The 12,106-nt window shown below is 42.5% G+C and overlaps 1 protein-coding gene across 2 annotated transcripts in view; it reads left to right on the forward strand.

Moving 5' to 3' along the window:
- The window catches only part of skap1 (src kinase associated phosphoprotein 1), a 44,545-nt gene that overhangs the window by 30,113 nt on the left and 2,326 nt on the right, over positions 1-12,106 (forward strand). For both annotated transcript variants that reach the window (XM_044103083.1, XM_044103081.1), the window contains exons 11-12: positions 79-188; positions 11,905-12,007. In XM_044103083.1, the coding sequence (XP_043959018.1) occupies positions 79-188; positions 11,905-11,997 (203 nt within the window). In that variant the 3' untranslated portion in view covers positions 11,998-12,007. The remainder of the gene's footprint in view (positions 1-78; positions 189-11,904; positions 12,008-12,106) is intronic.

Here is a 12,106-nt window from a genome sequence, read left to right on the forward strand (position 1 = left end):
AACAGAAAGCAGCCATTTCCCAGAGGTTAAAGCTTTTTGCCTCATTTGAGTGAATTTGTGCACCGTGTTTCCTTCCAGCCTTGTCATCAGAATATGCTAACTACTACCAGGGTTTGTGGGACTGCCAGGCCGACGAGACGGATGAGCTGGACTTTAAGAGAGGGGATCTCATCTATGTCGTTAGCAAGGTGGGTGGAAGAGGTTGCTTCAACTTCCCTCTGATTTCTGGACTTTCTTCTAATTTGTTGTTGTGAGCTTGAAGCAAGCCGCTCTTTATTTCTAATGGAAGAAAATTCCCAGAGTGCTCTCTCTGACTTGTTGATCAGCCGTCCCAAATGAGATGCTGATAACGCCCCCCCACCCCCTAAAAAACCAGTGTAATTATTTAAGGGTTAAACAACATCAGCTCTGATGATCGCCTCTCGAACATGCTGATATCCCCAACATCTAAATTCCCTCCGTTAGCGAGAGCTCGCATCTCGCTGCAGCACAGAAGCGGCGACAGCTGCATTGTCTATTCCCCGGGCCGCCGGGGTGAAGTGCCATTCGGATGCTGCGTAATGGTGCTGTTGTTCATTACGGAGCCTCTATCGCAGGGGTTAATTGAGCAGGCAGCCATGCGAGGCTCTTCCTTTCTGTTTGGTGTAAACTGCAGGTGAAAGCCATCCTGCATCTCAGCTCTTTTCTCCCAATCTGTTTCCTCGTGTTTTATGGCCGTCGCGCAGCTACATGCAGAGTATCTACCAGTGAAAAGACATCCTACTGGAAATCAATGGCTTGTAATTTGGGCACTTCTCCTCCTCTGCGGAGTGGGACTTGTTCCCAGACTGTTGCGATTGGTCGATTTCAAATTGAACCATCATGCTCTGTGTTTAGGCCAAATTATATGAGGGGAGGCGAAGGAAGAGGCTTATTTGTTTATAATTATGTAATTGTTATTTTTGCTGAATTTTAATCATTTACAGTAGAATAAAAGAGGAGAATATTGTGTATTTGTTCCTGATAAAGACACGTAAAGCTTTGTGTCTTTATCACAAAGCTTCTCCTGTAAAGCTCCCTTTTCAGGAGAGGGAAGTAAATATGTTGCTTACCACATTTTGGAGTGTGGTGATCCAACCCTCTAAACTTTTAACGCAGTCGTGCATCAAATTACCTTCAGAAATCACTAAATTAGTAAACAGATTCAAGCTGCAAATCGCAGCCTTTAAAGACCGGTGTGTGTTTGCATTCATCCTTCTGACTCATCATTTTGCAGAACAGATTTTCTCTGCAGTCGCAGCTGCAGGTCTTTGGTCTCTGCCAGCTGTGCACGTGTACAGACGGAAATTTGTCCCATTCTTCTTTGTAAAACAGATCAATCTCTGCCAGGCGGCAGGGAGAGCATCTTTGAACAGTCATTTTAGAGCCTTGTCACAGATTTCTGTTTGTATTTAGGTTTGGACTCAGACCACTGTCTCTCTCTGGCTGCATGTTTACGCTCTTTGTCCTGCTAGAAGGTGAAGATTGTCCTGTATTTACCTACATCCTGTATTTACCTCCTGCTGAAGAGAAATATCCCTAGAGGATGTTCTGCCACCATCATGTTACACCATTTGCATCATGTGTGCAGGATGTTAGTGTTCCTCCACACATAGAGCTTCAGAGCATTCGAGTTTCCTCCATGGTTTGCAACAAACGGCAAACAAGACTTTCATAAGGCTGTCAAAGAAAAGGAGACAGAATACAAATTCACACCACACTTTTCAGACTTTTATTGGTAAAAAAAAAAAAAAAAAAGACAAATTTTTTTTTCCCCACTTCACAGTTTGTGTTGCTCTAAACCAGAAGAGTCAAACTCCTTTTCATTTTGGAGCTCAGTAAGATTTTAAATGTTTTGATAAAACTGCCTATTAAATTAAATCTTTATCTGTATTCGATGAGTACATCTTACAATAAATAGTATTAATATCACATTAATGTAATTTGGGACAGTATAAATAAAAACTGGTTGGATTCGACTGATAAAATAATGAGTTCTATTGATGTGGCCTTCTAGAGTCTTGAGGGCCACACCAATAGCTATGGTGGGCCGGATTTGGCCCACGGGCCTTGAGTTTGACATCTGTGGTCTACACCATAAAGCGCCGGTGGAAAACATTAATATCTGTGGTTGTAACTTGCCAAAATGTGGAAAAGTTCAAAGGGTGTAAAAACGCTTGCGAAACATTTTTCTTGGTCGTGCTCTGAATGCTACGGAGCCAGTTTCTGCTGTCTGCGTGTTCTGGGTGATTGGGGGAAAAATGTCAGAGCACCTGCCTTCATTTTTCACATAATGCTGGCAAGAGCAGGAAAACATGAAGGTGAGAAAAGGGGAGCTGGCTCTGCAGTACGGAGTCGCCCCCACATCGCCTGAGCTCTGCTCCCTGGATTATATTTCACCATGTAGATCCTATTACTGCGTCACTGAGGGGCTTAAAAGAAAACTACGACGTCCAAGTTGGAAGCGAGGGCTGTTTGTTTTATCCCCTAATCTTAATGACACAGATCACTCTTGTTTTGTCAAGCTGGAAGATAAGGTCATAACATGGTTACAAGCTGCAGCACTCTGACTGTCTTCTAATAGATTTAAAGTGTGGTTGTAAATTATTTAGATGAAATTTCCGAATGCTTGGCTTTCCTAGAGAACACGACTCAACTTGTGTCCCGTTTTGCGTTCCAATAGCGCCGCGTTGCCCTCATGAATTGTATTATTTGGATTATTGCCTGTAATCGGCTGTTTTGTTTTAATGAGGCCTCGGGGAGGGCTTCCCTGCGCCTCTACTCACAGACCCTCGCTGTTGTTGGGCTTCACAGGGGAGGGATTCCTGGGATCCCTGACCTCGGTGAGTAAAATACGGGCCCTTGGCTAGAACTCAAGCTTGTCGTTTAACCGGGGGGACCCAGACACACGAAATGGCCGTAATAAAACCAGGGCCCATAAATTCTCTCGGAGGGTGGGAGGCCTGCTTGTCTCTGCTGTTATGTCAACACTGACCATAATTACAGGGTAATAAGGACACGCTCTAAGTGCTAAATCAATGGTGCTAACAAACTGTTATTTTTAAAGCTAGCATGTGATTGAGTGCTGAAGTGCAGAGTGGGGTAGCCACGGGCGGGGTGTCATATGGCTGTGAACTGAGGAGGACATGCCGATTGTATAAAAGGCCCTCATCCATCATTATCGATCCCTCGCTTACTGTAAAGTGGGGGCATTTTTACTGTATTTGTGTTTTTTTCCCCCCTCCCCTGTGTATTGCTGCGTGCGCACACATCGCTGACAAAGTAAATAAATTAGGAACCTCACAACTCATGTGAATCCCATTAGTTCGAGGGAATTAATCTCGCAGCATGAATCTTTCGATGATGTCTAACACGCCTTCCTCAGAGCTCGATGGGGATGTTCAGCCTGCTGATACATGAGGTGGCAACACACCGTAAGATCCATCTTTCTTTTTTTTTTTTTTCTTTTTTTTTTTTTTACTGCAGCATTTCACTTTCTTAAAGCTTGCATTTTTCTTAATGCATTTCCTGGTCAATGTAGGTTTTATAAATGCAGTTAACATTGCATGAAATATTAGAGTTTTCCCACAAACAGAAAGACAGATTCTGTCTGTTGCGAATCTGTGCTCTTTTAGATTCTCATCAATTTGATTTTTTTTTCTTTTTTATTGCCTTTTCCTTAAGAATTATAAGCTTGATTTTATGGAGCATTAGTACTCTCCTCTTGAGTGTACTTGTTTCCCATTTAGGTTCAAATACATTTCTTTAATTTAACTTAAGTGTCTGAGATGCTGTGTCCTTAAAATCTTAAGTATGGACAAGTTGGCAAAGTTGCAAACAGATGAAAATCTCTCCAGAAATGTACTTTGGCATAAATCAGTGGTATCCAAACATCTGGTCAAATCAAACATAGTGAAAATAGTCATTAGTACTCACAGACCTAAAAATTAACTAAAATATGAACAAATATTTTAAAAAGCATCCATTAACTTATCTTAGGCAGGTACTCTGTTATCAGCAATAAGAACAGGATGTGGGTAACTTTTTCTTTAAAAAAGTGCTTTCTATATTTAACCACGTTTCATAAATTTAGTAAAAGCGGATTTTGGTTCAACATAGTCTGATCATATTCACTGAGAAACGTAAGAGTGCAAAACCATGGTTATTATTATATGTAAATATATATTTGGTAATCAAAAGATGAACACTTTTCTTGCAAGTAACATATTCCAATGTAGCAAGATTTGAATTTCTTGGAAATAGTTTTGCCCTAACTAGGGGACCTGATGAGTATCATTCTTAATTTACAGTCCAGGGGCCACAAATGGCCCCCGGGCCGATTTGGACATCCGTGTCCTAAATGCCTGGCTTTGCAGAGTTCTTGGCATGCGTTGAAAAACATGCAGCTTGATTTTTATCCTTTTCTAACTATGGATGAAGAGAGAAAGAAAATTGAGTGGAGAAAACTATTTGTCTCCACTATTTTCTATCATAAACTCCAGCAATTTCTACTCAAAGATTGTTATTAATTTAATTTGTATTAAGCATAGAATCAGAATATATAATTGAAACACACACTCCACAGTTTAAAAAGACACACAACCAGTATCCGTTTCACTCTGACAGTACATTAGACCAAACTTTGCAGGCAGTTAGGATTACCAACATTATTTTTTATTTGCTAAATATCAGAATATTAAGAGATATTTCTTTAAGCCTTTTTCAAAGTCGGTTTACATATACTTTTCTAGTGTTTGGTAGCTCCTCGCGGCAGTTTGCTGGGAATCTGACCCTTCCCTCCTGGCAGAACATGTATAACTAAGTCAAGTTCACACAGTTCAGCGCCCAAGTTTTCTGCGGAGCCGAGATCAAAGTTTGTCCAAAGCATTCACTTTGTTGTGCTTAAGCCTACTTGTAAGTTGGCAGTGTGGTCAAGGTCACTGTCCATTTGGACCAAGCTGTGTCCAACCTTCAAGTTTGTGTCTGATGACTTGCGATGTTGCTTCAATACTTCCCCATATTTCCACTCATGAATGCACGAGCGGTTCAGGAGTCGCTCCTGCATGGATTCATTCCTAAACACCTGAATTTTATCTAAAAATGCAGCCTGGGCAGTCAACGTGTCTGTCTGTATCCCATTAGTCTTCTGGGCTGTAAGTTTACATGTAGCTGGAAATGATTCGCCAGTCTCAAAAATGCTTAAGCCTGTTTAGACTTGGGCCAGAATGAGATTATTACAACATGATAGCCATGTGTAAACATATTATGGTCTGCCAATATAATGGCATTACCGTGAAAAGAAATTAAGAGAGAAAATTAACAGTTATTTCAAATTTCATGGTTATTGTAATGGCATCCATAACGTCCGTTGATTTTGATCAATGTAGAAAAAACACCTGTTAAAGCAGAGCTATATTCAATAGGCTTTATTTATTGTGAATTAAATAAAGGCATCAGAGATCATAAACTGTGTCTTAATGAATTTGTATTTATTGTAGGATAATCCAGTCTGAGGCTTTTATGCCAAAACGTTTATGAAATAGCCCTTAGCTGCACTGCCGATGCTGATATATGCTGACATGTGAAATATAAAGATAATAAAACTCAAGGAGGTAGATCTTTTGTACTGTTGGAAACAAAGGCATTTGAGTCTAGAAAAGTATGCAATTGTCCAGTGGAAAGTTTACAGAAATCCCATTTGTTTTTTTTTTGTTTTTTTCCTTCAACAGCTGGATTTTTACTGCAGGAAGTGATAAAGTCATGATTATGATTTTTCTGTCTGAAGCATATTGCCTGCCCCTTCCTCCATCCTGGCCCGTATTCGCTCTGTAACCAGATTTCCCTGCAGTTTCTCGCTCTTACTTTCCCTCCACCTCATGTGTATCGGACCAGTCCGGCACTGAACCAGGAGGTATGTCCTGCATTCTTGCCCTCTAATTTATGTATCCCTAATCAAAAGACCGCAGCTCTACAGGTCAGCTGTCACATTCCTGTATTCCCACAGGCACTCATGGGGAACGGCAGGATGGAGTGGGAAGAGATTTATGGCACAAACCCAGTCCAGGGTCCTTAAAACTCTGGCAGGCGCTGCTGCCACCTCTCCCCTCGTCCTCCCTTCTCGCTTCCCTCACTCCCGTTCCTCCTCCCAAGCAGAGTCAGGAGAGAGCGAGCGAAGGCAGCGGGCTCAGCCAATCCGATGTGAGCTCCCAAAGCAGAGCGTCACCTCGGATTTGACACAAACTTACCGCTGGACGGAGAATGTGAGAACGTGGATACCACTGACACCTTGTGGTGAATTCAAGCAGACCTTTAGTGATTCAACGTCTTCAGAAGATTTCAATTCTGATGAGAATTTAAATATATATATATATATATATATATATGTATATATATATATATATATATGTATATATATATATATATATATATATACATATATATATATATATATATATGTATATGTATATCTGAAAAAAATACAGCTTCTGCTTGTATTGCTTGAAACTGTCTCCTTTCAGGGCTTTTTTAATGTCTTATATGCAACTGGTTTTCCTGTCTGCTCTAAAAGAGGAAAAGTGGGCAAACAATCAGATGGGAAAAGTCAAGCAACAGAGACAAAGAGTGTGGAAAGAGGGTTTGGGGGGTTTGGGGGGGGTTCCTCTTTTCTTTAGTGTGAACTCTGTCACACACCAATTTAAAGACCCCAAGCTGCTTTTGTGGCCATAGACACCGAGTCACTATAGACAGGGAAGACATCCTATTTACCACCCAAAGTAGCAGGGGGCGAGTCTGGGGTCCGGGGTCATGCAGGAGGCAGCGGTCATCCCCCGGTCAACTACAGTAGGTCATTATTCAGCCCAAGCCAATAGCCCCGAACTGCGTCCGAGCAGCCCACCCCCCAATCCATTCCGCTTAATTATTATAAATGAGGGGCGGCATAAACAGCCATCATTACAGACACTCAGTGGCATACACAAATCCACTTTAAATTGCTATTAAGTTAGGAAGTGATCTGTAATCCCAGGCGTGCGTTAGAACGGAGCAAGCAGGCTTTTCTTTTTATTAAATCTCATCGTCCCTGAGATATTTTCAAGCGTTCTCGCGCTCTGTCACGTTTCCAATTTGGAGCCAATTCGTTGATTTAATTAAAAGCCCACTTGGAAAAACGGACACTAAGTAGCCATTCCCATCTCTGGCTATGTGCAGCTATCATCTGTGTTTTATGTTTTTTTGTTTACTCTTTTTGTTTACATAGATTTAGGAAAGGCTCGAAGGAGGGGTGGGGGAACTTTTCGCTGAAACCTTTTAACTTCAGAGTGTGTTCGATCCACTTTTTGCATTATCCCTTGTTCCGTAGCTGGAATTATTTACATTTATTTATTTTTTTTTAAATCATGTTTTTCTAGAAACTAGATTTTCTTCTTTGCATCCGCTCCTTGAAATGGCTTTCTTCTATTTTTTGGCAACACTTTAGAGAAATTCCGACACTCCTCAAGCTTCTTCACAAGCACAGACTTCAAAACGTCTGTTTTTCCGATTTCATGTGAGGCGGAAATATTTAAACATCCTTCTTTGCAAGAAAGCACCACCTTGGTCAGATTGGATGGATAGCATATGTGAACATCAGTTTTGAAGTGTTTCCACACTCTTAACTCATAAATGGGCTTTGATTGGCCTGTCCTGCATTTAGCTCGGACTGGATGTGTATTGCCATCATACTCTCCAGTCAGGAGGCTTTTGCAGCCTCCAACAGGTGGTTTGCACCTGTTAGAGATTCAAAGCTCCCACCTGAGCTTTCAAGCCCCTTTCAGATTTACCTTGGACCATTTGGCTGCTTCCCTGATAAATGCTCGCCTTGTCTGGTCTGATAAATCACCTGGACAGACATGTCTTGTTAGTTCTGCAGCCCCTCGATGTTAAGATGACGAATCGAACAGAGCTCTGAGACGTTCAAAGCTCGGAATGTTGTTCTGCAACCTAACGCTGTTTAAAGCTTCTGCACATCTTCATAACCTGCCTCTGTTTGTTTTCTGATGTTGTCTAAGGATGAGGAATGTGAAATCAAAGGTTTTATCAGAACATATTCTGGCGCTATTGTGATAACTATAAAAGTGATGATAAGAGTTAATCATTACTTCTCTTTTAGGGAACTGTGTCACATTATTAATGGCCCCCAAAATAGGAATACTTCTCTTCAAAAACTTTCCTACTTGTAAGACTCGTCTTTAGGACACCTAAACGTCGCATAAAGAACTGTGATTAAGATGATGACACTGAAAATCTGAACTTCATTTAGTCATAATTTCAAGTTTATTGAGATTTATTTATTGATGCTTTCATTGAACAAACAGTGGGGAAAAAAACAGTAAAACTAATAATCCCAATACTGACAGATTTGGGGATTTGAAACATTAACTTAAATGTTTTACGACAACAATAAATCTAAATTATTATCATTAGACATTTATCACCATAAACGATAAACAATGCGATAAATGAGCGTCCCTACCGTTCTCCAACAAATCCCCTTCACAGAACATTTGGATTTAAGCTGAGATTAAATTAGATGCATTTATTCTCTTTTTCTTTATTTCTTAGCATTTTATTCAAGAGTATTAAAGTCAAAGTTTGTATATGTCACAGCTTGTATACTTATTTTGTAAAAAATAAAAATAAAAATAAATAAATTACAGTCATAATCATTTTCACAGCACTTTAATTATGCTCTGCACAGACTTGGTCTGCCATATAAAATCACAAACTGCGATGACGTTTGTCGTCGTAACTTGAAAAAATTTGAACATCGCAAGAGGTCTGAATGTTTTTTGGGCGGGTTTTGTGGCTCCAAATCCGTCCTGAAAAAAAAACCGATTGAGTCGGCCCCTAGTTTCTGGCATTATGAAGTGTGTCTGTGCAAGCAGCGAGGCGGCTTCTAGATGCTGCAGAGACCTGCGGTGCATCTGGTGAGCGTGCGCTGAGACGATAGAGGAGAAGGGCTTGAAAACAAACAAGGAGAGGATGGAGGCAGAAAGGCTGCTGCAGGAGAGATGGGAAAAGAGAGAGAGAGGGGGAACAGGAGGAAAAGATGGAGGGGGCTGGAAATGTGGAAGGAGGGAGAGATTGTAACAAGCAGGCGGCGGGTTCAGCGGCAGGGCAATGAGAGACTTCCTGCGCTCCATCACGCCCAAGGCCTGCCTCAGTCAGCTGGTGGCCGAGCAGAGATGCCTCATGTGTCAGGCTTATTAGCACTCCCCCTAGTTTGTATGCATTTGGGATTACATGCGAGTGGGTGTGTTTCCACCAGGAGAAGGTTAGTGTGTGTGAGAGCGAGAGGGGGGAAAAAAAAAGAGGGAAAGAAAGAGGACTGATGAGGGATTTTTAAATAGAAAAAAAAAATAAAAAAAAGTGGATTATCAGAAGAGCAGGTTTTTGTTTTGCTGCATAATGGCGGCGTGACACCTGCCTCGCCCGACCAACCTCCGCTCACCTTCTCCCCGCTCCCGACTCGGGACGCTGTCAGTCTGCCCTCCGCTTGTGCACCGTGAGCGATGGGCCTATCAGGAATGCCGCCATTAGCCAGCCCCCTGAGTGGTAAATAAACGATCGCGCCGGTACACTGCAGGTGTTGTCATAGCAACCCACTCTCCATTGCCGGCCCCGCCCACACTCACTCCGAGCTCTGTCGGCGGAGGAGTCACCGGGAGGTCAGCGAGTCGACGCGCGGCCGCCGCCACGACGCGGCGCTGTTCGACCCCCGCCCCTTCCGCTTCGTCCTGCTCGCTGCCCCTCAATGCTGCCAAATAGTCCCCCAAAACACAGACACCCCAATCTGTCTCACGTTGGCACTCCCAAACTCCTTCAGCTCGTTTCGCTTCCAGAGCCAAAATAACCCCAGACGCGGGCAGCGGCGGCAGAAGGACGCCGTGAGAAAAGGGGAGACTGTTTTTAAGTCATTTGGGTAATTCACTCTCCACAGCTTTTTTGGAATGTCCCTATTACAGCAGGTGTACTCTGGATGAACCCATTTCACAAACGGGGAAGATGGACTCGGCACGCCTGACAGACTCCCGCCGCCATCGGCGCCCACTCTGCGATGCGGCAGTTGTATTAAAATGGCGGCGTTGATAATCCAAAAGACCTTTCTCGGGGAGAATTTGAGACCCGCTGCACAGATGGGCGGCGGAGATAAATAAAACTCTCTGTCACTACGGTTGGTGGAATAGTGCTGCGACGCCCCCAAGGGAGAGCAGAACTGTTTTGCTCCCCTCACTCTGATATGCCTCCACCCCACCCCCGTCCGTCTGTTTCCCCTCTCTCCCGCTCCTTTCCAACAGGAACCATGGCCAGCTTTCCGGATTTTCCCTGTTTTAAGTCTTGTGGGAAGCATAAAAGCCCCATTCCAGCCAAACTTTCTCCCTTCGTTAGGATCAGCACACCCTGACATCCCGGTCAGAGCCGAAAGCGATGAGGCCTGGGTGGACAATCTACTTATGTCTGTTTGTGCTCTAAAGACTCCCGAGTCTCGCGGTTTGTCACCGTCTGAACGGTTCATCCATCCTTGCTGTCCAGGAAGCGCTCATTAGCTGCAGGCCTCATTCCTCTGGCTGCAGAGAGGTGTCAAGTCCCGCAGATCGGCCAAACCTCTGACACGGAGCGCTTCGTCATGTCAGAGTCTGTTTGTGCTCCTGCGACAGGAAGCAGAGCCATCGAATGTTCACCCACTGACACCGATACGTTCTCGTGTTCGTGTTTCATCCCCTGCAGCCAGTTTCAAATCCGCCTGACGACGGGCCGGCCGCTCCCCTCCTCTGGCCCGAGTTCAGGTCCTACTGCTTTGATCAGGTGATCAAAGGTGATCAATAAATCTCAGGGAAGATTCTGTTAACCTCACTGGTTGTTCATGGACCCTTAAATTATTTCATTTATTTGATATTTTCAAATACATTTTCATTGAATATTTACAGCCCACCTGCCTTCAATTGGAAATACTTTTCATATGTTTTGACAAAAACATTATTTGTTGCATCAAGTCGAATTGAACTGAAAAATGTCCTCAATATTTGCAACTTATGTTGAGTTTTATGTTTTCACTAAACCATTTTTTTTCTTCTGTTAAAATTGATTACTTATTAAATTTCACAAATTCACATAAATTAAAAATCCTTAGATTAAATATTTAATGTTTTTTCTTTTCTTTTTCTTTCTTCTATCAATGTGGAAAAAAATCTTTCATAGTAAGAAAATATTTCCAAAATGTTCATTTGCTGCATTATATTTGATTTACCTGTTAATTATTTAGCTTTTATTTATGATTATTATTATTTTGTTTGTAGATAAAACTTTAAAGTTTGATTCTGTTTTTTTTTTTTGTTTGTTTTTTTTAATGTAGAAGCTATTTTCAAGTCTTTCCAGGGAAAACGTCTCAACTTAATTAGTCTACTGAAAGGAGGCCAGCTGTGTTTATGGCTTTTGAGCAGTTAAAAAAAAAAGTCGTTTTATTTTAGACTCTTACTCTCCTGATTGCCTTGTTTACCGTTTTGCCCTGTTTTTAATGAAAACCCCTCGAGGCTAATGAGCCCCAGTGTGTATTAAAATATTGTGAACGGCTGTTTGTTGGATGGGATGTAGTTTCTTGCTTGTCCGCCGCTTGTAATTGACTTCCTGCAGAAGGAAAACAATCTTAGCCTCACAGTTTTTGGCGGTTTTAAGGCCCGTTTCAATTTCCTCGACCTCACACGCGCAGCGTAATTGGAGATCAAATCATGCAAACGGCTTCTGGAGTTGTGTAAAAACAAAATCATCGATATTTGTGCTTGGAATTTATTTTTGTTTGCTGTTCCCGGAAGCCCTCGGAGATGTCATCATTTGTTCCCTTCTTGTGTTCAGGAGTACAACATCCACGGCTGGTGGGTCGGCGAACTGAACGGCACCGTGGGCATCGTCCCCAAGGACTTCCTGCAGCCCGCCTACATCCTCTGAGCTCCAACAGGTACCCAGGCACTCTCTTATCATGAGCATTATGGACCATTACTGTGGCCTAATACACAGAAACAGTTCCCCTGGTACTCATCCCGGTTGCCACTGAGGT

Source organism: Gambusia affinis, linkage group LG20 (genome assembly GCF_019740435.1).
Source record: "Gambusia affinis linkage group LG20, SWU_Gaff_1.0, whole genome shotgun sequence".
NCBI classification, from domain to species: Eukaryota; Metazoa; Chordata; class Actinopteri; order Cyprinodontiformes; family Poeciliidae; genus Gambusia; species Gambusia affinis.